The sequence below is a fragment of the Arctopsyche grandis genome, chromosome 10 (assembly GCF_051622035.1).
Source record: "Arctopsyche grandis isolate Sample6627 chromosome 10, ASM5162203v2, whole genome shotgun sequence".
NCBI lineage: Eukaryota > Metazoa > Arthropoda > Insecta > Trichoptera > Hydropsychidae > Arctopsyche > Arctopsyche grandis.
Window position 1 is genome coordinate 11,662,045 of NC_135364.1, and position 25,981 is coordinate 11,688,025.

The following is a 25,981-nucleotide window of genomic DNA, read 5'->3' on the forward strand; positions in this document are numbered from 1 at the left end:
AAAGCGTCAATGTGGTTTTAATACAAATATAAGTATACATAAAACAAAATAACAAAAATAATAAAAAAAATTAAAAGCAAGTAAGAAATATGTAGTGAAAAACAAATAAATAATAAAAATAATTATATCGTGCTATTTAGGATGTGTTCGGCCTACTCAACATAACTAGCATTGAAGAGATCCAAGGAATGTGCCAGTGAGTTGGGGAGTCGAACAGCTCTCTAGAGGGGGAGTTCATGAGTTTGTTTTAGCCCTCATTGGCAACAAGATATCATGCTTTCGCAAAACCCTATGATTTTCCAGGGCCAAAAATTTAAGCTTCTCCAGGATATCTGGAATGTGAATGTCTTCTCTTAATAATCTTACGAAATGTTTTCCAAGAAATAAACCTCTTCTCTTTGCCAAGGAGTTGAACCCCAAAAATCCCAAGACAAAGGCACTAGGTAACAGATATGGATAAAATCCAAATGTCTTCAGATATAAAAATCTGAAGAATTTCCTTTGGACTCGTTCCAACATCAGAGAGTAACTTTACATGTGTACAATGTATGTAATAAGAATCTGCAGGCAGTATATTACAGAATCTTTTTAACCGTTGGCAACATTCATATTGTTTAAAACACAGCAACCATAGAAACACATACTGTTCAGTTTTAAACTTGATTAATATAATATTTTAGACTTAAATACATATGCATATGTAGTTAGGTAACAAACCAACATCCAAAACTTGAAAGGAGCAAGGCATTCAACTGCACATTTGTCATGGATCATCATCATATGTCCAGAAAGGACCCAAACAGGGAGCAATAGCAGATCAGAGCAGACAGATCAGTCATCATCCCTGTTGAAGAGCAGGGTCACCATAAAGTACATGTGGAGTAGAACGCGCTCTGCCCAGGCGGACTCTATTATCAGTCGACGAGTGGCTGCAAGTGGGCGCTGTCGTGCCGCACCAGCTAAAATCAGACCACGATAAATGACGTTCAGTGATCAGTGCCAGTGCCAGTGCCAGTGCACCGAAACAGCTACACCAAGACTACATCAGGACAGCTGTGCCAAACTCGCCGACACAGTAAGTGCTATAGGAAACCTTTTACACCACTTACGAACAGATCCCATCTCTTACTCTAAAGACCCTTAAATGAGGTCAACACCTCTCCAGGGGTAGATTAGATTGAGACGAAAAATTGTTGATGTACTGTCATCGTGGTAGAAATCTATATGTAATAAGGGTTGGGATAAATTTTGGTCCATTGTGACTCATTTTGTCTTTTTACCTATATAAAAGGACGTAGCAAATGATCTGGCACCAAGGGCGTCATTTGGGGGGGGGGGGGGCAACCACCCCCCCTAGATTTTAACGGGACTGTCCTCGTTGCTTAATATATTATTATGAATTTGAATTAAAATACTAAACTAACAAAAATAAAACTTTGAAATTCTTTAGAACACTGTTAAGTATAAACACGTCGAGTTTTCTCCCGAATATATTTTGTTTTGTCATGCTTTGAAAGATATTTGTAAAAATCGTTTATCCTACGAAACAAATTGTTGAATAGGATTGCTGTTCTCACTTATCTCAGAAACAGATGTGCATAGCAAATTTTTACCTACATATTCTTAAAGTCGGAACACGCGCTTTTTTGTACTTTACACATATGCCGTCTATGGGTCTACCTCACGGTCCGGAATGTGAAATGCCGGAAAACGCAAATATCGGAAGGCAAAGATCGAAAATCGAAAGATCTTAAGTCGAAAGATCAAAAAAAAGGGTGCATTGTAAACGGTACATACTCACTTAATTTGCGCGAGCAAGATACAACAGGAACAACACCCTTTTTTTTGATCTTTCGATTTTCGATCTTTGCCTTCCGATATTTGCGTTTTCCGGCATTTTACATTCCGGCCCGTCACGGAGACCGGTCGTCTATACCCAAATCTCTTTAATAGATTTTTTTAAATTATTTCACTATTAATTTTATTGATAAAAATATATAAAAAAAAAATAATTAAAGAAGTAGTTAAAATTCATATACACGCATTTTTTTTTAATATAATACACCCACCCACCTCCACTAGAAAGTAATTCCTTACTGGTCAAAAATTTTGCCCCCCCCCCCTGGGAAAATTTTAAATGACGCCCCTGTGTGGCACATATTTCACAGTGATAACGATTAAGCTCGTGGTGTATAAAGGTGCTGCTTTATTTCTTGAAAGTTTCATCACCGATTTGGTACTGTATATATACGAGTATGTACATACATACATATGTATGTACATATTTGGATTGGGTACCACATGATTTGGTACTATTCGAATCGTGTTTTTTAAATGAATATATTATACATACATACATGCAACGACTTCCCTATTCTTTGAACTCCAGTAATTATTTATTTAATAAAATAAATACCTAAAATAACATACTATGGATACATAACATATCTGGATGAGAGTAATTTTTTTACATAATTTACTAAAATTGTATTTAATTTAGACAATATTTCTTCCATATGATTTTAATAACGTATTTTAAGATTTTTTTAATTGGCAATTGGTTCATATTTATGTAGATAAGTAACAATACAAATATGTATTTACATATGTAGGGGGAATGTACATATATAATTGAATCTTATTTTTGATAGTATTCAATAATTAGATACATGGAACTTTAATTCAGTTACTTAACACTATTCAATCGGTACACCTTAACTTTATTTCCAATAATGAAACGTTAAATATTTAAATATATACATTTAAATTTTGTGGACTTCCAATTGAATATTTTTCATTTGGTAATAGAACATTTTAGATATTTTTGAAGACAGATGATATAATTTTGTTTAAAACTGAGTTGTCAAGGGTTGTCTTTTCATCTTTGCCTTACGTCTACTGTGAAATATTTCACTTGCTTCCTCTTCACTTTTCGAATCATAATTATTGGTTAATTCAAGCAGATTGTTCTTCTATCTTCTATCTTCCTTCTATGATACAATATGAATTACGCAATTAATCTAAGTCACCAAAGTACTGTTTAGTTTGACCAGACAAAAAGGAGGTTATGGAGACAAACGAACTTAGTTGGAAATAATTTTTTTTAGTAATTTTAAAGAGCAAATAAATAAATTCCATTGATAATATATATTTTTTTCATATACAATATATTTTTTTATTGTTGGAATAGTTTATTTGATGTTGAATACACTTAATTAAAGTTATGCAGTATATTAGTTATGAGTGTACATTATTTTTATGAAAGTGAATATGATCGAAATTAAAGTTCAATTAATTAATACCCTTTATGTATGTGGTACTGATCCTCTTCCCATAATATTTTTTTTGTCTAGAAATATTTCGTATACAAAATATATGTAAATACATTGCTTATACGTCAGTTTTTCTTTTGGAGCTAAGTACGATTAAGAATTTCCATATAAAATCTCTTAGTGTAAACAAAATTAGTGTATCTGTAAAAATTCATATACAAAATAGATATTAAAACAACTTTGTAAATACCTACATATGTACATATTCTATCTTGATGACAATCATATCAAGTTGTTTACAACAAATAAAATTAAAGGGAAATACCACCAATTTGTCATACAAGTTTTACATATTGCGGGCGTTCATCGTATGTGATCTTCGGAAAACACGTGTCTTGCCATGAGTCTATTTTGGTTCTAAATGTCAAAACAAGCCATCGAAAGTTCTGCTCCAGCCAGTTGATGGTAAAGGAAAACAAATTCGACTACGACGGGGAAAACTCAAGTCAACTTTCGCGTCAAGTTAAAGACTTTCATCGATTCAGACATTCTCTTGCCAGCTGGCAACACGAATTTTCACTCAGTTCCTAATGCTATTCCCTTGCCAAACACTTTATACGCTAAAATGTGCATCTATTTATTTATTGTAAGCTCAAACGAGTCTAATAAATTACTTCTAGTGTGCAATATTACGCAGCGAATAAAAAACTTGTTTATTTCACCATCGAGTATTTTTACAACATACATATGTAGTGCAAAAATAATTTGCTTGGATGCAAATAAAACAGTGATTTACTCTATTCATGAATTGAATGGCATATTATTACACTAGACACATGTCGTAACATTCAAACAGTTTTCATATATGTAAATAAAATGTATAAAATATTACATATCCTTCACATAGTGTATGTATTCGAATTCATGTAATAACATTTTACAGTAGTTCGTCATATCTAATTTTGAATAACAAACGAAATAGCTGAAACACCACAAAGTACGATCCATCAAGTTATGCATCATACCACAACTATTTACGTATTTGTAATATAATCCACTGGAAGATATTATCGAGATGAGTAATATTACATTAAAATAAAAGTTTAGTATGTCATAAAGTTTTAGTTCATTTTTCAGGTCAAAATACTAATTTTTTATATGATTATAGTATAATACTTGCGGTTCTTGCTTAACAGTAAAGAAATTTTCACGGAAAACATCAGTTTTTCCAATTCTTATTCTATGTTTATTGCGGAAAATCCAAATATTCGCATGAGAATTTTTCGATTGTTTTGAACCAGTTGAGTTTATTTTACTTCGAATGCATTGTTCACAGATTCGTCTGTCTGTTATACATACATATGTGATGTGTTGATATTCTCTGTTTACTTTCAATATCCGGTTCAAAATCAAGTCGAATGCCGGAATGTTTGAAATCTTTCAGTGTAACTAATAGAGACAAACACGAATGTCACATGCAAAACGTCAAACAAATCCGACAAAGCTGATCTGACTTGCGATTTATTTTAATCTTTCTGTGCGTGCAGATGCTTAAAACGATGCGATTATTTTTATTTCACATACCGACTTTAATTTCTTTCACATTCCTTTTAACATGACATTTGAATCTTTCATAAAAATATATTTGACACGTCATTATAAATATTTATGCACAATTAACGAATTGTAAATTGAATAGTTGAATACATGTGCATATATATATGTACATGTGATGAGCTGATTAGGTTCTTGAGATTCAACACGAGACTATTTGAATGAGATGAATTTTTGGAATTTTTATTGTTTTTTTCTTTCTTTTGTTTTGTAAAACTAGTGTGACATTTTGGGGCAACCTGTCGGGTCACACTGGTCATTTTATTGTTATTATTATTATAAATAATAAATTAAATAAAATAAATATAATATAATATACCTACATACATATATGTACATACATAATATGTTGTTTTCACAAAAAAAATGTAAAAATTTAAATTTATTTTGCTTATGTGCTTCACACCATATAGTTAGTTCAATAATTGAAAAAAAATCTAATTATTGTTTGAAATTTATATCTACATATTTATATTATAAAACAAATTTGAAATTTATTCTTGCAGAATATCTTAAAGGAATTGCTATTAATCGCATTGTTTAAATAGATATTTAAATTGATTGTTTTTATAGATACTTACATTGATAAATTACAGACAAAAATTTGACCAACGATTTTTTTTCAATGCAGAGTGTTTATAAACATTTTGAAACATGTAAAATTGATATTCAAACTTTAAGTTACTTCAGCAGACGTAAATTATGTATTTGTATGTGTATGTGTAGACGTACTACTTTAATGAATGTTCTTTCAAATACAAAGCTTTTATAATATATGTATATGTACATATGTTAAATTAGGATGCAAGGGATTCTCAATGTTGTGCGCAGATTAGATCAAATGGAGTTTATTATGCGTCTTTACATCAGGCCTGCCAAAGGGCAAGTACCTTATGCATAGTTAAATAGTTTAAGAAATATATGAAAAAACCTACTTTTTCAAATTTTTTGTCGAGATAAATCTGTTTGTTAATGGAGCAGGACATTTCTTAAAATTAAGTTCCCTTGATACGACAAAAGTTTTCACTAGGTCCATCGATGGAAATGCGAAAGTCTCGTTTTTCGTTCTGGCCTTGGCCTATATATACAGTATACATATGTATGTACATACATATATCGATAATGTGGTTCGGATCATAATTTCCTAGATTAACGTGAGCCTTCTTTAACCAGATTCTGATAACTTATTTCACAGCTATGAAATGAATACCTGAACTATTACTTTTGGTTGAAATCACTGATTTTCTTTTATACGTCCTATTTTCTTTTATACGCCTAATCCAGGATCTCTATTGTTCACCCATGAATTCACTTAGTGGATACTCTCTCTCTCATGTTCCCTCGTTACAATATCAACGCACTTACGAAGAACAAAAATCAATGCTTCCTAAAACGATAGAAGTTTTGTAGAAGAAAACACTTGAAGTCGATATATGTACATATGATACATATAATATATATGTAAATACGTACTGTTTTGTACCTCGCTTATCAATGTAGTCGACTAGCCAGTAGGGATAAGACACACCATTGATTTGTGGCACACCTAATTTAATAAGTAGCACTATTGATTTGTGGCACACCTAATTTAATAAGTAACACCATTGATTTATAGCACACCTTAAACAATGACTAACCAAAATTGTACGACACGTGTCTTCAACACTTCATTGTTTTAAAGAAGAGTATATAAACTCATTACTGTTAGAATTTAAGTTAGTCATCACCATCAAGACTCCGAGAGTAGCAGTCAACACATCAGCAGCAGAACAAAGTTAAATAGCAGAACAAAGTTAAATAGTGAGCAAAATTAAAGTGAAACAGTTCCTTAATTAAATCTGTCGTTTTTTGAATATATCTACCAATGAGATAAATGTAAGATAGTCTTGGTTAGTCAACCAAGTAGTTAAAAAAAATGGAAAATTATTTAATCTAACATTGAAACGTGACAGTACATACAATACATATATGAGCCGTTATATTTGAAAGTGGCGGAAGTCCATTTTTCAGTTCCAAAAACACTACTTCTGTTTGACTTAATTCACAAATTATAATCATTTGTTTTATCCGATATGTACAGAATCTCGGAAACGCAGAATAAACGTGTTACAGGCCACCACTATTTTTAAATATTGTGAAGTGGAAATCATTATATGTAATGTTTTGCGAGATATTTCTCGTAATAAAGAAAAGCGAACTTACGCCACTTTCAACTATAACGGCTCATATTCAAAATGACTGTCAAGTTATCTATATATATAAAAATCAATGTTTGTCTGTCTGTCTGTCTCCAATAGGCTCCTAAACCAAAGAACCGATTACGATTTGTTGTATGCATGTCCGGAAAGATTACTGTGAAAAAAAAGGGAAAAAACCTCTTAACAATAATATTCGTAATTACGATTTTATCGACGCGAAAGTATGAAGCGCCAGTGTGTAGTGTTTGTAAATGTTTACGTTGGTAACCAACTTGCGCGCACGCATTGCCAACGTACAAATACATTACGTACCACACATACCAACCTGACATTACGTACCACTCATAAAAATCCTACATATCTATATAAATCAACGTTTGTCTGTCTGCCACGTATGCGTTCCTATACTTTACTATAATTTGATTTGATTATTAAGAGGGCTGTACACCCGAAACCTTAATTTTTTTGCCATTCCTTTCTTCGATGTATATATTGAGTGAATGCGACAGTATATATCAATATATATATTGAGTGAATGCCTCAGTTTCGCTTCGACCAGATAATACGTATTTTAAATTGAAAAAAAACCGAGGTTTCGTATTCTTCTATTTTCTCCTCCAAAACTGGACCAATTTTTAAAAAAGTTTCATCATCGGTATGAGAAAGATATTTTCTGTGCAACTATGCGCGTATTTTTTTTAAAATCGATCGTTAATTAAGCACGCTGGACTCTTTTCGTGGGTGTAAAAAAGAGGCGATTTTATAGATGTTTTTGCGGCTCCTAGCTCCTATAAAAAATAACTAATCAAAAAAAATAAAACGATAGATGCATCCCAATGGTGGATATTCATAGCGTATTAAAAAATAATTTCTCTAGTGCCATAATTGAGGAAGGGAGAAGTGTAATACATTTGTATGGACAAGGCGCTGGTGTAGAGCCCTCTTAAGTATTAATTTGAAACTGAAACATTCACTTATCGAAACGCATCGAGAAACGGAAACGGGAACGGGAATTTCTTGCGTTATTGTACAATGGAACGTTCATGATTTATTGTATGCATGTCCGGGAAGCTCACTGTGAAAAAAATCGGCCAAAAACAAGAAAGGAAACGGGAAAAACGGGAATGAGTGGCATTGCAACGCAATAATTTCAAATGTTTTTAAGGTAAAATAAACAAATAAGTGAATAATTTCAAATGTGTTCGCTGCCTGCGTTTTTCCGACAAATGGGAACGGGAACGGGAACGGGAATTGCATGCGTTATTGTGACATTGCAACGCATGCCGGGTTCAGCTAGTGTATACTATAATACATACAGACGACCTTACCGAAACTTTCCACCGACATGATATAAAACTGTCCAGACCGAGTCCAGGGTCGACTTCTCGGTCTCGCAGCTTGGTGAATGGACGTCAAATATAAACAGTGTTCGGACGGGAGCATTTGGGCGGGTTATATGGTGTCGATATAGCCACGTTAACCCTATAATCGCGGCTCACGACTAGCATCTCTCTGACACAGTTACATACGCGAGAGGAGATCTCGCAGTCGCGTGAGTCGCGATCCGATTGGCCTTGCGAGCTTTATTAAAAGCTCGGCCGCGGGTCACTACGAGTTTCCCGCAACTGAGCTTTTTCGCTCACGAGACGCTCGCGTAATAGCTCGTGTTTATTGTTTTGCGGTCTAAACGTGTGTTGTGTTGTTTCTAGTGACACTTCGTCAGTTTCGGTGTAAAAAAAAGCCACAGTGTCTCTGAAATGTGAGTCCGTTCAAGGAAGTCGTTTGGTAACAGTGTTTTTTTATTCATATATGTATACTAGTTTAAATTGTATAATATAGTTCTTTGTGTGAAAATATCACGTGTTTTTCATTTTTGGTTTTGTTTTACTGTTTGGAGTCGCTCGTAATACGTTGTCGAATTAAGCTCGTACTATGTAAATGTCCAAAAATAAATAATGTATTAATATGTTTCGACGTAACTCTAATTAGAGCACTTTTATTTATAGCGTCATCATAGCTTGATAGAAAAGTGAGGGTGACGAAATTTTGCTGGAATTTGGTTTTAATTGAAAGCCTTGGATTTAATTGGGTCGTTGATGTTTGATTAGCACGGATGCGTGAAGAGATCTACATGAAATGGGACATATTTGTATTTTTTACACTATTTAATGTATTCGATTACGTTGTTAATTCAGAATATCGCTTCTCAGATTAGGGATGGATTTCAATTAGATCGTATCTGGAACTGCTCCACTTTAGGATTGGAAAATTTTAATAAATTTTCTTGCAATTCAAAAATTCAAAATAGCTATTATGGCATTTATTGTTTTTATATGCATTATATTATAAAATATTGACATTTTTAGAGCCTAGTTAATGTCGAAGTGGAGACTTCAAAGTGTTCTGATTTATGGTGGATCTTTCTATTCGTTTTAATTGACAAGGGATTTTAAAAAAGTGGTTTGGATTATTTTCGTATTAAATTCTACATACATTTTTATTTACTTTTGAGCTGCGCAGGCTATAAAATAATCCAGAATATCAATTATTTTATACACTATTATAAAAATTGTGACTTTCTTCAAGGTAATGTTAAATTTTCAAATAAATATTAAATATTCTACACATTGAAACAGTTTTATCAATTATATGCAGTGGTGTCACCCTAATGGTTTCCATGGGTTTCCGGAAACCCGTTGTTAAAAATCAAAAGTTTCCGGAAACCCGTTATTTAATCTAAAAATTCATATAATTCTTGTCAAAAATAATACAAATCTTGAAAATTTAATGAACTCTCATGTAATAGTGCCTTGGACGGAAAAAACTGTATATACACACATAAATATTTTCAAAATAATTTTATTGAAAAAAAAAATTGGAAACCCGTTGTTCCAAAATTGGGGTGATAACACTGATTATATGTACATATGTACCAGTGGCGTGCAGTGGAAATCTCCCTGTTTTGGTCGCACAGCCTTTTTTAAATGTGTGCGAGCAGGATATAAGGGGACTAGGTGACGTCATACTGAGTCCCCTTGTATTCTCCTTATATTTGGTATACTATCACAGGCTACTTCGACCCTATGTAGAATACAAAAATTTACTTTTGTTTTTCAACATTAACCCGCCCAAGTAACGCTGCGTAGTTCGGCTAGATGTAAACATTTTCTTTTCTATATCAGTACAATGAGTTTTATTATTTTTTTTATGTACACGTGTTTATGAGAATATAAAATATATACATATGTATAAAAGTAGTATTCAAAAACTTCGAATCTGTTATTGGCAGAAGAATTTGTCTTTCTAAATGTCAAAAAGTAGGGGTACGTAGGAACAAACCTGTCTAAAATATGTATGTAGAAAATGGGAAAAACTTGCGTCTTATTGAGGAAACGTCAAATAAAAAAAAATCATCGATTTTAAACAATCTTCAGTTCCTTCTACCAATTTATTTATTTTGACAAAAATTGAGAAATAATGAATTTTTTCATACACTTATTTTAGAATAGTTTCGATTTTTTTACTACTTTAAAAAAATCAATAATTATAATACTTTATATTCACAATGCAGTTTAATTAGGGTTGGTTATGTTTAGTTTTTACTGATTGCGATAATTCAAAATCACTGTTTTACAAAAAACTCCGATACCAAGCGCTCCACGCTTACAATATGGCGGAAGCGGTTTTTTTTTCAGAAAATTGTCACTTTTTCATGTTTCCATCATTTCTTTCTTTCGGTATATACCTTTAATTTGAATTAAATAATGTCGCAAAATTTACCAAATTCTCATATTTAGACCAAAGATATTATGCTTTTCGTCAATTGGACAATTTTCGCCATGAAAATCGAAGAATATTTCGGCATTTTGTGTTCTAATTATATATATATATATATATATATATATATATATATATATATATATATATATATATATATATATATCCGAGGAAGCTCTCGACGTCTTTTATTTTCAAATAATGAAGGGGTAAACGAAAAAAACATTTAAAAACAAAAGACATTTTTTTTTCATGTAAACCTCATTTTAAAGTTTTCAATCAATTTTTCATTAAGAGGTACTTGAATATGCGTTTTATATATTATAGCTAGATTTTACAGTGTAAATATTTCAGTAATATAAAATCATACGTCATATCAGACGTCCATCATATAATAGCTATGTACGTAGATACTATTTATTACACTAAAAGCGTTTGTTTATGCTAAATTCGCTATGAATGAACGCGATGCGAACATTTACGAGGTATCAGATGGTGGGCAGTTGGTGACGTAGGCCTTCGAAATTTCCACCGGATATTGCAAACGGAAATCGATGTAAAAAATGGCAATATTCTAAATTCGCACCACCACCATAGCACGGGCGTTGGCCTCTGTCCAAATAGCGCACTTTTTCATCGCCATCCATACCGATATTATTGCAATTTGTGTCCGAATCAATTGAACGCACCGTGGGACGATGATCGGGTAGTTGGTTACGTACGAGTGGGTCACTATCGACACTATTAGCGAATTTAAATATCACGGATTTGAACCTGTGCCATATCGTTTTGTATCTACAATAGCGCCACAAATTCTTAAACGCTATTATTTACTTACGCTTTAATTCATTTTAGTTGTCACTATCGATTCCAATTAAAAACGCACGATGATTCCTTCCCGTTTCCGTTTTATGTGATTGTATTGTTTTTTTTTTTTAATGTATATACGTATGTATATTTTAAAATTGTTAACTTTCACATTTACATGCTGATATGTACAAAGATTGGTATGGTTTTCAAATTGTAATTTGAGGAAAAAATTTACAACACTTTTACAGAAGATGTCTTGACCAGCACACATCACACCAAAAAGTCACTCATCAAATAATCTGGACAACAAAACCACACAATGTCATTCTGTAACACATTCGAACAAACATGTCTAGAAACAGGTTGGTTGAATAAATAAGGATTTGGCTTAAAATTATTGTTTAAATGTTGTAATAATATATACATTAAATTACAACGTTTTACGTGTATTGATGTTGAAATAAATTTTATGCTTTGGTATTTTTTAGTCAGAATTTTTTTGCCTTTGATGTATTTTAGATGATTTTTTGTATTGTTTGTAAGGAACAATCAATGTCAGCTTAAAGCTTGATACATTTTAGACAAATATTGAACATTTTTCTATGACAAAAAATGTCATCAACACAATAAAATCATCACAACAAGTTTTGATACTCATAATAATTGATGTTCTTATGAGTATCAAAAGTATTTAACAAACACATGATAATTAAAAAAATTATGGTGATTCTTTATTATATAATAACCTTATATATATGTATATATAATAAAGATAATTGTCATTTTTGTGAAGTTCATTTTAATAATGCTTTTTTAATAAATTTAATTTATTTTTACTGCGTGTCATTTGCTTAACGACACATACATATGAATATGTTTCACTTCATTGACAAATAATAAAAAAAGTATTTTGCATGACTATTTAATTACATTGTCACTTAATTCAAGATTTATATAATACACTAATTTACTGTTGCAAATGTTATGTAATACACTAATGTAATGTTGCAAATGAAAATTATTAATTTTGTTATTTAAAAATTTACAGCTTTTGGGGAGGAATTGAGTCGCGTGGTGGTGGCAAGGCTCCTAAAAGACCGAGGAGAACACCTCACCCCGTGGAACTTGACAACAAAAATGGAGGTAAAGTATAAATAAGAAAATATATCATTGCATTAATTTAAATGTTTGTTAATAGTAAAAAAATCTATGAGGAAATTGTACTAAATTTAGTACAACTCTTATTTAGGTCGAATTTCCGGTTATAAATAGTGCGAAAGACGAACAAATTTTTGACAGATGTCTTATGGTTACAGGTGCATATGCATGTTAAAGAATTTTCAGATTAAAGTGTATAAATACGGCGATCAAGTGGATCAAGGTTTTCTAGCCTTCTTGAATATTTATAAAATTATATTTACATATATTCTTGAATTAATTAAATTGCATTCAAAAATAATATTATTTAAATATTATATCAATTAAATAAAGCTTCTGTAAAATTTCAATATGAATTCAATTTCCACACTGATAATTTTCACAAATTTTCTTTATAATAGTATTTATTGTCGCCAATAGATGGCAGTAGTGTAATTTTATATTTCAATATGAAATCATTTTTGGGAGGAAAATTAAATTATATAAAAACATTATTAGACAAATTAATAATTATTATTAATTTTTTGTTAGGGCAATTGACAATTGAGTGTAAATAAAATGTATGTCAATAGAACGGAATAGTTGAAAGGAATTGGGCTGATCACCGATCAATGACATGACGAATGCATTGCAATGCAACTATTTGGCTCTTCAGACTTCCTCTTAAGTCGCATGGTTCTTGATTAAATTATAATGTAAATACTCATATTAATTACAAACCTCTAAATGATGTGGCGTACTTATGTATATAAAACAATATAATAATATACAAAGAAATTATTTTTAAATCTATTACCACATACTGTAATTCTGTAAAAATATTCTATAAAATTAAATAGTGTAGTAAAAATATATTAACTTTACGGAAAATACAATTTTTATTTCATAAAGTTATTATTTTGATTTTTTTATTGAATAAATGAAAGTGAAACATCCCGTTTGACCGACCATACCAATAAATGGGTCTACGTGACGAGCCGGAATGTTAAATTACCGAAAACGCAAATATCGGAAGGCAAAGATCGAAAATCGAAAGATCTTAAGTCGAAAGATAAAAAAAGGGTGCATGGTAAACGGTACATACTCACTTAATTTGCGCAAGCAGGATACAACAGGAACAAGAGGAACAGGCTTTTCCTCCCATATTAATGTGCGCGCGCAGAATACGGGAGGAAAAGCCCGTTCCTCTTGTATCCTGCTTGCGCAAATTAAGTGAGTATGTACGTGAGTATGTACCGTTTACCATGCACCCTTTTTTTTATCTTTCGACTTAAGATCTTTCGATTTTCGATCTTTGCCTTCCGATATTTGTGTTTTCGGTAATTTAACATTCCGGCTCGTCACGGAGACCGCAATAAATATATAGCTGCATTTTAGCGGATTTTTTCAGACGTTCACCAAATATTTTCATGACTTCAAGTCTCACGAATAACAATGTTGTTTTGATATAAACACACTTTCGTTTAGCGAATAAATACGCTTTCAGCCACTGAAAATTTTCAAAATAAATAAAAATACACATTCTTTGCCATGAATTAGTACCGTTTAAATCATTTTATTTTTGACTTCTGTTTTGGTATGAAAAAACACTGAATCTCTCTTCTTCTAAAACACAATCTTTGTAGAATGAAACATAGTAGACATTGGCATTCACCAGTCGGATGCGTGGGCGAAGAGTTTTTTTTTAAACAGAAAGCTTTCGAAATTACAATAGAGGTGTTGTCAGCGACAGTGCGTAACATTACAAAACAATTCAAAATTATACGGGACTCGTGGGTAGTAATTCTATAAATAGGATACACATTTATTTTCTTGGTTTTCTGTATCCAGACACTTTTCTGCGGTATTTCATAAACATGCTCCTGCTACATATATTCTCTTCAGGGACTGTGTTCTGAAGTCCAGCGATTCTTTTTCCGTTCTGCCTAAATATATACTGCATAAGTAATGAATGGTGATATACTGTCACATGTGCGAATTCGAATCATTAGTCGAAATATATTTTGGCTCAGAGTGACTCTTCTTTTATGAAAAATTTTCCCCCATGGCTGAAACTGCTTTACGTCTCCGGGTAGCATCGACCTCAAACGTATCGGGTTTTTCACAAAATCCACTAATATTTTCCTCAAAACAAATAAAGAGACTTAAAGTTACATAAATCATTTTAAAAATTTTATATGTTATCTCAATTGAGCATTCTATTCAAATCAAAAAGTCTAAAATCTTCGTTTTTTTTTTGTACGTAGTCTATTTTTTACTTAAAACTCATAACTAGAATAGTATTTTTAGCACAGTATTTTTTGTTTTTTTGTAAAAGTGTTTATTTAAGGTGTATACGCATTTGAATTCACGCGACTGTCCTTGGTGTATTTTCCGTCTTACTGAAATATGTTTTTGAGAAAATGGGGTAATTTTTTCAATTGTATCCTCTTTTAATACGTCGAAAGTCTCATCAAGTGAAATTTATAGCATTTCATCGAGTATTTGACCTTTAGACGAAGACACACGCTTTTATCATGCTCTCAACTCGGTTGGCTAGAAGCGTTGGACTAAATGGCGTTCCACAATTCAATAGCTTTGGCTGCTTTCCACAACGATCGGTACTTTACACTGTATAGTGTCTACAGTCTAGATTGATTTCCTAGACAAAAAGATTTTGTCAGCCTGTCTGCGTTGCCCGAATTCGACGGCTATGCAATTTTGATCTACGATGATATGAAACGACGCCAACTATTATCATATATTATCGAATGAACTTACATTAATTTTCAACGCGATTGGTATATTATAAATAGTAAACAGACTGAGTCACCGACAAAATACGAATATAGATAACGTCCAATTTATTCGCGGAGAATGTCCAACGTGTGCATCTAATTGTGTCAAATCAATAAATAACTTTTCGCGAGTATTCGTAGTACACCTACGGACTTATTATTATTAGGAGTATACACGAGGTCGATCGTGATCGACCGGTAAAATGGACAAAATAAATAAGTGAGTGGTACCAAATTTGCACAAGTAGCTCTTTATGATCCTGCAAATAGTTGTTGTGCTAGCACGGAAGTAAAGAACCCAACAAAATGTAGTAAAACCTGGTTAAATTGAACCTTAATAAATCGAAATTTCGTTATATTCTGTAATTATATATTTTATTTTCATTATTGATCAATGATGTCTTCTATGGCAAAAGAATATCCCCACAATTATTAAAAGAAAAAAAATCACGAAAAAACTGTGCTGTGACTTTGTATGCAATGTAATACTTTATTTCGAATTAGCGAGGTATTCATTTAAATGACTCAATGTAATAATGTTCGTTTGTTTATTTCCTTAAAAATAAAGAAATGTTAATTCTTTTGTTTCACTATACGTTGATAGATATCATATCACTGAGAAACAAAAAATCACGTTTTTTTACTTACCTTTAATCTTTAAGATTTGCTAGATAATTAATTATACGCATTTTAATGAAATAAATCAAAATCTATAGAAAAAATATCTGATTATTGGTTTCAATACTTTCTTTTAGCACAGAAATACTAGATTTTGAATTACAATTAAAACGGCAAAAGCCAAAAATCTCTAAAAATCGCCATTTTTTTAAAATGCTCATATCCCTTAAACTAAAGAAAGTCAATAATAATCTTATTCGAATTAAGTGGGTCAAACGTAGTAAAGACTGATAAGTTTCCGCTTCGGTAGCTTTTATTTGTTGCTCAGTGTAATTAGAATTATCAAGTGGGCTATCGTGATTTTCAAATTCATATGAAAATATAAGTAACCTTTTACAAAAATAAGAAGTAATGTAGAAAGAAAACTGTAAAAACAATTCAGCATAAGAAACTTCTTGCATAAAGTGAAAGTAAATTTGAAGATATAGATAGAAATAGTCTGAGATTTACATGTACTTATTTACATGTATGTATGTATGAATGTAGATGTAAAAACGATATTTTATTTAGTTTATGACTGGTGAATTATTGAGTGTATATTATAGTAATCTAATATATTGTTAAATTGGTGGTTGATTTTACGATGAAATGCGAAAGTTTTATGGTACATTAATGGCGCTCATTAAACGAGTGCTAATTTTAGTTTGATATTCAAATCGTAACAATAGTGTTTGTTTACAAGAATGATGGCTCTTTATGGTCCAATTATACATACCTCACGACTGATTCATTCGGATTGAAAAAGAACGTTCAATAAATCGCGTCGGTGTGTCTCCGGGTGTCGATATAAATATTGTCCGGTCGAAATATAAATTTGAACGTGTCGCTATTGAACTTGGACAAATGTCACTATATCGGTCCGGCAGCAGAAGTTTTCCCGTTGAGGTTAATGTCGAGAAGCGGAGAGACAAATATCATCGTGCTAAATTTAGGGATGCTTCCGATGACTGCTTTTCTCACCTTGCGGCGTCATCGTGTAAATTAACGTCAATCCTTCTCAAATAAATTACTTTTACAATTGAAAAATCACTTTTTCGTACGAAATTGAAAATAGATTAGGGGCGCCGAATGAAAATAACGATCTTCTGGTCAGTCAACTTGTTTCAACGTTCTCGGAATGCTGCTTTTTATTTTGAAGTTTTAGTTTGTTTTTGCTTTTATTTTAAGTCCTATACTTCTCTGGCGCTTACACTAGTAGGTACGTAGCCAAAATAAATGATAAATTCGAAATGCTTATTCATTATTGTATTTTGTGTCACAATGAAGTTTTACGTCCGTGTTACGCCTACGGGAATCGTTGCATATTATTAGTCACCGGAGCCTGAGGGGGCCGTGTATTGTTCAAAGGTTGTAAATGCATTGTTAAAGGTTTGCCGAACAATGGATAGCACTGTGACTATCCTATCTCTACATATTATGTTTGCTTTGATTGAATATTACTGCCGCATATGTACACACTAGCAAGCGTATTATAATACATTTTTAAACATTAAATAATTAATTATTATGATATGAAAAAGAAAACTAACATATCTTAATGTGATTCAATTGATAGAATTTAATTTCAAAAAATGTAATATTGTTTTTAAATCTTTTTACTTCTGTTAAATCTCATTCCTATTTGTTATATTACATATGTATATGTATGAATATATGTAGTTTACTGCACATATTTATAGAATTGGTAGAAAATAATTAATTTGATTAAAAAAATTTAAATTTTAAATACAAAAATGTCATAAATTGTGTAATTTATTTTCGGTACTACCGGTTGTACAAAATGGATTTCAATTTTATGTCAGTTGAACTGTTTTGAATTTAAAAGAAAACGTTATATCAGCTAGTTTGTATGGATTAGTCGAAGAAAGATTTAACAATCATTTTTGACTTCCTATTCAAAACAACCACTAAGTGTATCGTAAATTTAAAATCAATATACATACATATTTATACTTGAGATTATTTACGAATTCAAATATATTGATATATAACCAGCAGCGTGGCTCGGTCGTTAAGCTTCTGCTTAACACTGAGAGGCGCCGAGTTCGATCCCTTGAGTTGACCTCGATTGAAAAGAATTTTTCTGAGTATATCTGTAATGCTGCTGGTCAGACCAGGATTTGTGACTCCTGGTTGATCGTTTCCTATCAGAGTTTGCCAATTTTCTCTGATTTCATTGTTGAAACGATTCCCGATTAAAAATTGGCTAAAAATCCTTCCTACCCACTATGTCACCACTATTTGAGTATGATTAATGTAAATATTACAATAAAAATGTATGTAAAAATTCATAGATGTCTCGTTAATTGAGAGTTTAAGTCAGTGTCTCGTAATTTAGCAACTTATATAATAAAAAATGCTGTATTGTTTGTAATTTGGCCAGGAAGGCGCATTGGGGTTTACCTGTAATGCCTTCCTGGTATGAAATAAATTAAAAAAAAAAAATAAAATAAAAAAAATAAAAATAAAAATAACTGACCGTTAATAATGAGACTTCTCGCCGCCGTCTTCCGATTTTTTCGGAAACTTTTTTTTTTACATGAAAAATATTTGAATACATAGATAAAACATTAAAAGCTAAATCCATCCCTTCCACAAAAAAATTCTTCAAAGCAAAAAGCGTGAAAAACTTATTTACTTTTTTTTGACACTCTTTGATCGCGATTTGCGAGGTGTAGAAAAACTCAACACATTTGGAATTAAGAAATTAGTTAATTACAAATTAAATAAAGTAATTCATAATTTTTTTATTTAATTTGATACAGATTAATTTTTTTATATAAATTAACTAACTTTATATTAATAATTATTGATTAAAGAAAGATAATTAATTTAAATTTTATTGATAATTAATAAAATTTTATTGCTTAAATAGATCGATACCAGTAGATACCGGTACTACTATTATTTAATACAACTATTTTTTAATTACCTATTATACATTTATACTAAATGGCAATAAAATTTTTCGAACAACATATAATTTATTGTTTTGTTGATAAAAGAAAGCTAAAATGTTTTCAATTTAAATTAATAAAATTAATCAATTTTAATTTAAAAAAGAGTAACTAGATACATACAAATGTATGTATGTATGGCTTAAAAAAGCATTGCTCCAAATATTTAAATAACGGTTTCAATAAACATTTCAAAAAGTAAAGTCATCACAAAATTTAAAGATTTAATTAATATGGTGAATAAAAACATTTGCATGAAATCTGTCAGTGACAGTGTCCGCGATATAAAGCCACGGTACTACCGGTAGCAATAAAAATTGTCGGTAGTATCGGTAGTGACAAATTTCAGTATTTTTGGAATCGCTACAGTGCATATGTACGTACATACATACATACATACATGTACATTTTTTTAACATTTGCCCGTACAAATGGACTTTCCAATTTTTGACAATGAAAATTTTATACACGGAAATCTTATGTTTTTTTTTTATATTTGAATGTATTCATTATTCATTACACATTATTATCAACGTATGTAGTTTTTTTATATCATAAAATACATTTATTATGTGTTCTATTCAAAATTCAAAACTATGCTCTCAATCATACGCGCACTTAAATTTCATAGTCCTCCCATAAACTTCACCAGTATATGATATATTTAAGACAAATTTAGATATATCTATCGGTTGAAGTTAGACATATTGCCCTATAAATTGTACAATATTAACTCATATCGAATATAAGGTACATATGTATGTACATATGCATATGGACTTCCTCTTGAGCAGTATCGACTGCTGCCATCGCTGTGTGGCAGCAGAGCTAGTGAATGAAATCTGTTGTCAGCTGAGATAGTATAATATACATATATACTAAATATATAATATATACACTTACAATACGGCGTAAGTGACGCAGGTGTGGTGGAGGAGACGCTTTTGAGCCGGACGCTGTGACGCCCTTACCAGTGTGCAGTCGGACGCCGAACCGTGAACACGGTATCGCGATATCAACATGCGTCCGTTCTATCAACATCAAAACATCATCAGTGATAATTCATACTATACTAAATAGATCGTTGTACATCAGTTCCAAATTGCGCCATGTCTTACTGTCGGATTACGGGATGCAGCCGCGGCTTGCCCAAGCCTAATTATTTTCCGCTGCTGCCTCCGATCTCACCTGGAGACGCCAGACGTTTCTGTCGCATCACTGGAAAATCTTATGGCCTACCTTCTCATCATTATATACCTGTTTTGTTATCGGCCAGTTCGGCCCATAAAGCCAAGTGTAAAATAACTTATATTTCTGGTGAACTCGGACCTCACCATTTCGCACCCGAAATTAACTACGGCAATAGGAAGCACATTTTAATTCCAGATTATAGATACATTTTCCCCGTACTGGATGGTTCTAATGAAGCTCAAAAGTCGTTAATCACACTCATTAATGGAAAGAATATAGGCGATGAAAGGAAGTTTGTTTATACGGTGCAGGAGAAGAAGTACAATCTCGTCTTTCCTGCTGGGTTGGAAGCTGCGGTTCGCGACGGTGATGTGCGCGATGTCATGCTCGCTAAGGATTCCGACACTATTCTCTTTAAAATGAAGCAGGGGAAGAATGTTTCGATGGATTTTATAGATTTTGAAAACGGTTGTGATTTGTACGAAGGTGAAGGACCGAACGAGCACGCGCTACGAGAGATCGAAAGTGAGGAGACTGCGAAGAAAAAGCGCAAACGGAAGCAGGCTAGCTTAGCCAGCAAAACTAAAATCTTCGAAGAAAAAGATAAATTGGCTGAAATTCAAGAACAAAAAGAGGAGAAGTTAAAAGAAGAGAGATTGGCCAAGAAAGTCAAACTCGAGCCGAAAGTTGAGCTTCAGCAAGAAAAAGTTGAAGTCAATAATAATGTCATAGAGGAGAAACACGTGCGTGCAAAATCGAGCATCATTTTAACCAGCGGTGATTGGAGGGATTTGATGCAGCCCTTGATAGAATGTTGGGATTGGGATACTTTCGAAAGGGAAGCTGCGGCTGCTATGGGAATTCCTCGTATTACGACTCTTCCTCAACCGATCAGAGCTGTACCTGTGCAAATATCTGCCCAATTGCAAAATGTATCTTCGGAAATATTGGAAATTACGACCGGATTTGAAAATGTTCCCTGCATTGAACCATTCTCACCTGTTACTGAAACGCCTGACAGTGAATTGTTGTCGTTCATCAAAAATATTTCAGTTGAAAAGTTGGAAACTACAGCAGATGTTAAAGAAAGGTTATTGAATATTGAAACTGAATTCAATTGTCAATTGCCGAAATTGGAGGATATTCCTAAAATGGTACAAAATATTGGAAAAGGAAAACAGGCTACTATTAATAAAGTTACCGGTTTGACGTTGAACATCGATGCAGCTCAGAAGTTCATTCCGGGTCAAATTATAGAAACGCCAATAGGAGAGAAATTCGTTCCTGGACAAACTGCGTCAACTCCTGCTGGACCTGTATTTATTCCTGGATTTACCGTATTTACACCGGACGGTCCGGCTTTGGTTCCAGGACACACCTTCATGGATGTAAAAACAAACGAGCCAATTTTTGTCGCCGGTCAGACTGTCCAAACTGCTGAAGGGGAACAATTTGTTCATGGACAAACAATTCGTTTGGAAGACGGTACTTTGAAATTTGTGGAAGGACAAACGATTCAATCTTCGGATGGACCTAAATTCGTACCCGGAAAAGTGTCTCAAGACGAAGCCAATAAAAAAATGTTCGTTCCCGGTCAAACTGTGGTGACAAATAACGGTCCTCAATTTATTCCCGGACAAACTATGAAGCACGAAAACGGTGACATGTTTGTCCCAGGTCAAAACGTTTGCTTGAATTCGGAATGGCAGTTCGTTCCGGGACAGACTATAGTGTGCTTTGATGGTGCGAAATTCATACCCGGAACTACGTTGAATACAAGTCAAGGTCCCAAGTTTGTAGCTGGGCAGACTATACTATCCAAAGATGGTAATCCAATTTTCGTACCTGGAGTGTCTGTAGAAAATAAGGGAAATTTGAGTTTCATGCCTGGTACTACTGTAGAAACAGTCGATGGGCCCAAATTTATTCAAGGACAAATTGTAAAAACTCCAGATGGTGATAAATTCATTCCCGGAAAGACCATAATAGGACCAAATGGTGAAATCGAATTCGCAATTGCACGATCGGTGAAAGATATAGCTGTTATGGAACCCACACCAACTGGCTTAGCTATAGACAATTTCACAATGGGAGTTATTGGTGATTCCGTTTGTGTATTTGGTCATATGGTTCAAACGGAAAAAGGTATTGAATTTTATCCTGGAAATTTGTGTCCAATTGTCGATGGTAAAACGGTATCGGGACGACTCATTAAAGGAGAAACGGACGGATCTAAATTTGTCCCTGGAATGATGATCGACGGCGGTTTTGTACCCGGTCAAGTTGTGTTCACCGAAGATGGTGAAAAGTTCGTTCCAGGACAGGTTATAGAAACTTTAGACGGACCAAAATTTGTTCCCGGCCAAGTTGTGGATACTAAGACAGGTCCGAAATTCGTACCTGGGCAGACAATCGAGACTGAGGAAGGACCTAGATTCGTTCCGGGACAGATAGTTGAAACCAAAGCCGGTCCTACTTTCATACCTGGTCAGGTAATATCGACTGCTGAAGAAGGATCCCGTTTTGTTCCTGGTCAAGTCGTCGATACGGATGATGGACCTCGTTTTGTTCCGGGACGAGTTATAGAAACGAGTGACCGAGGTGTTACGTTCGTTCCGGGGCAAATAGTCCAAACTGAAGAAGGTCCCAAATTCGTGGCTCCCGATTTAGTTGAAGGCGACGAAGGACTTGAATTTTCTGTGCAAAGTTTTGTCGTTACACCGGAAGAACTTAAGTTACTTAAAGTTCAAAGTGATAGTACTTCTACTAGAGGCGAATTAAGCATCGATTCGAATATGTTGCGACAGTTATCTGAAGCTGGAATGTCAGTAGGAAGACAAGTGCCTGCCGATGTGCCAGCTGTTGATATTGTTTTAGAACATACGGCAAACTCTAAAATACTGAAGTCGTTCATATCTGATTATGGATTCAAAGATGAAGTAACCAATCAGCTGATGACTGTTATAACATCCATCGTCGAAATGAGTACTAGCATGAACAAAAGAGAAGTTGCAGAAAACAGTAAAACAACGACAAAATTGAGAAAATCTTCGCTTGAAATCAAGAAAAATAACAGGAATAATAAAAAGGGGCAAAAGAAGTTGGATTCAATAAACGAAGGAACGCACGATCACCAAAATAACAACGAAAATGTTAAAAATGCCATAGCTGCAGCTGTGCTGGCTGCCATGGTTATAGCAGAGCAGTTTGAACAAGACGATAATAATAACAAAAAGGGAAAATATAGAAGTGTTCTAAATTCAATCAATTCCGTACTGGGTAAATCTTTGAATGAAAGTTTCATATCCTCGATGTATGAAATACTGCAAACTGAAGAAGAAAAGGAGCTTTTGTGTGAACAAATCATAAAGCACTCGTCTCAAAATAAAGTGGAAATATTGAAACTAGCTATCAACAACACATCATCAAATGGAACTATGAACGATGAAGTCGTCGTCGATAAGTTGAGCTCGGTGTTGAGAGACGAAAAGAGCTGTTTGGGTCCAGCGTTTAAGAACATTTCCAAAGCTAATTCGGATTTGTTGAAGCACGTGTTACAGAACATATCGGAGAGCGCATCTTCATTAGCTACTGAACAACAAGCGACTGAAACTCTACAAAAAGCCATAGTGACAGCAGTACGACAGACCAGTGATATAAAGCTAGATAAATTACTGTCAAGCGGAAGCAACGATGAAATAAGAGAACTGCTTATACAATCAGTAGGCCTGGCTAGAACTTTAGGAATGCACGAAGTTGCTTCTAGTCTCCTATGTTTAGTATCAGATCCACAAAGTTTGCGAAGGATGTCTGGTGATCAAACCACAATGGATGTATTGAGAAGATTGACAATCATTAGAGAACTAGCTGATAGAACACCGAATTTAAGTTCAGCTTTACATAAGTTAGAAGCCGATCCTGAATTAGCAAGAACTGATCCGAAATTGAGAGAACTCATACGAGAAAGTGCAGCTTTGATGATCGTACCTGAAGAACCACCTCTGCTAACTTCTGCCGATGTTCCTACGAACTTGTTGAATACAGAGAATAGTTTAGCAATAGAGGACTTTTTGCTGCAGAGAAAGAAACATCCTGGAACTGTTTTGATCATGAAGAAAGGACTGCAAGCTGTCATTCCCAGGGAATCAAGTAGAGCAGTGCTTACTGGACAAGTTTCGTATACGCTTTTAGACGAAACCGGTATTAGACACTTCGAGCCTTTGCACGTGTTTTCAGCACTTCGTCTCAATCAACCGACTGCTCACCGATTTTCAATGTATTGCTGTCAAGTTGCTAAAGCAGACGAAGTGGAAACCCATTCGTTTTCCGATTGCAGCACAGTTAGCGATGATATAAAGATGACGCGATTGGGTGGTTGGGTTAAAAGCCAAAACGAATTGATCATGAATAGACGAAATTCAGAACCGATTTACGAGAACGATCTGGAGCACACGCCGAGCTTTGTCAAGATGGGATCGCTATGTAGGAACGAAAGTAGCGAAATAGTCGGAAAGGTATAGCTAATTAATCAAGTTTTCGTTAAAAACATAACATTACTTTTAAAAAGATACTCTTGTATAAATATGAGGATTATTTTTGATATTGGCGATTGTGTATTTTAGCCCTGCCAAACGCAAAACAATCAGTCACTCGCTGTGGTAAACCTCGAGAGATTGTGTCTTTTTTTTTCTCTTGACTTTTTTGCAAGACGATCCTCGAATATGTGTATGCATTAATCACTAGTTGACTGTAAAAAAGTGAATAATAAAAATTGTAATGATCTTGTAATATTCTTCTATTTAGCAAGATTTATGCAGCTCATATATTACGCAAAATACTGTTATTCTATGTTATCTGTAATGTGTTGTAAATGTAAATTTATTTGTTGATTTAGGTGGATGACGTCGTGGTGGCAAATTGTGACTACACGGCCGTTGGGGATGATGAAGTGTCACTACGTAAGGGTGACATTGTAGAAGTATTGGAAACGACAACACAATCTTCTACGAAGTGAGTAAATTTCATGATTTCCATTTAAATATATTTTGTAAATGTAATACATAGGAGTATACTACACTCGTACATATGTATGTATGTACATATCATATGCAATACATATTGAGCATTTTTCTTTGAACAAAAATAAATATATGTGTTTAGAATACTAAAAAACAAATTTTATTTCGTGTAACTTGTATTATATTTTCAGTAGGTTTATCGTTTTCCACTGTATACACATAGTTTATTTATAAGATTATTTTTATTGTAAAATTTTGGATAGAAGTTCATGTGGTGCCAATTTTTTTGAAGAATTTCTCAATTCCTTTGCGTCTCAATGGAATTTTTACTGGGACAAAAATGTCAAACTTAAGCTTGAAATGACGAGACGAGATAGGTGTGTGTAGACGTAGCTATATTTTATTGTGGAATTATAAGGATAATAAAACATTTTTTACTAACATAAAATCATAAGCTATTCACTATCAACTGTTGGATGAAAACGTATCAAATATTCATCCGTTTCTGCATTAGTTATTCATTATTTTCCA

At 33.1% G+C, this 25,981-nt stretch overlaps 1 protein-coding gene across 1 annotated transcript in view; it reads left to right on the top strand.

Annotated features, from left to right (window-relative positions):
• The first annotated feature begins 20,215 nt into the window (after nt 1-20,215).
• The window catches only part of Obsc (Obscurin), a 59,584-nt gene continuing 53,818 nt past the window's right edge, over nt 20,216-25,981 (top strand). Inside the window, exons 1-2 of the mRNA XM_077439878.1 lie at nt 20,216-24,946; nt 25,327-25,442. Coding sequence (XP_077296004.1) covers nt 20,351-24,946; nt 25,327-25,442 — 4,712 coding nt within the window. The 5' untranslated portion in view covers nt 20,216-20,350. The remainder of the gene's footprint in view (nt 24,947-25,326; nt 25,443-25,981) is intronic.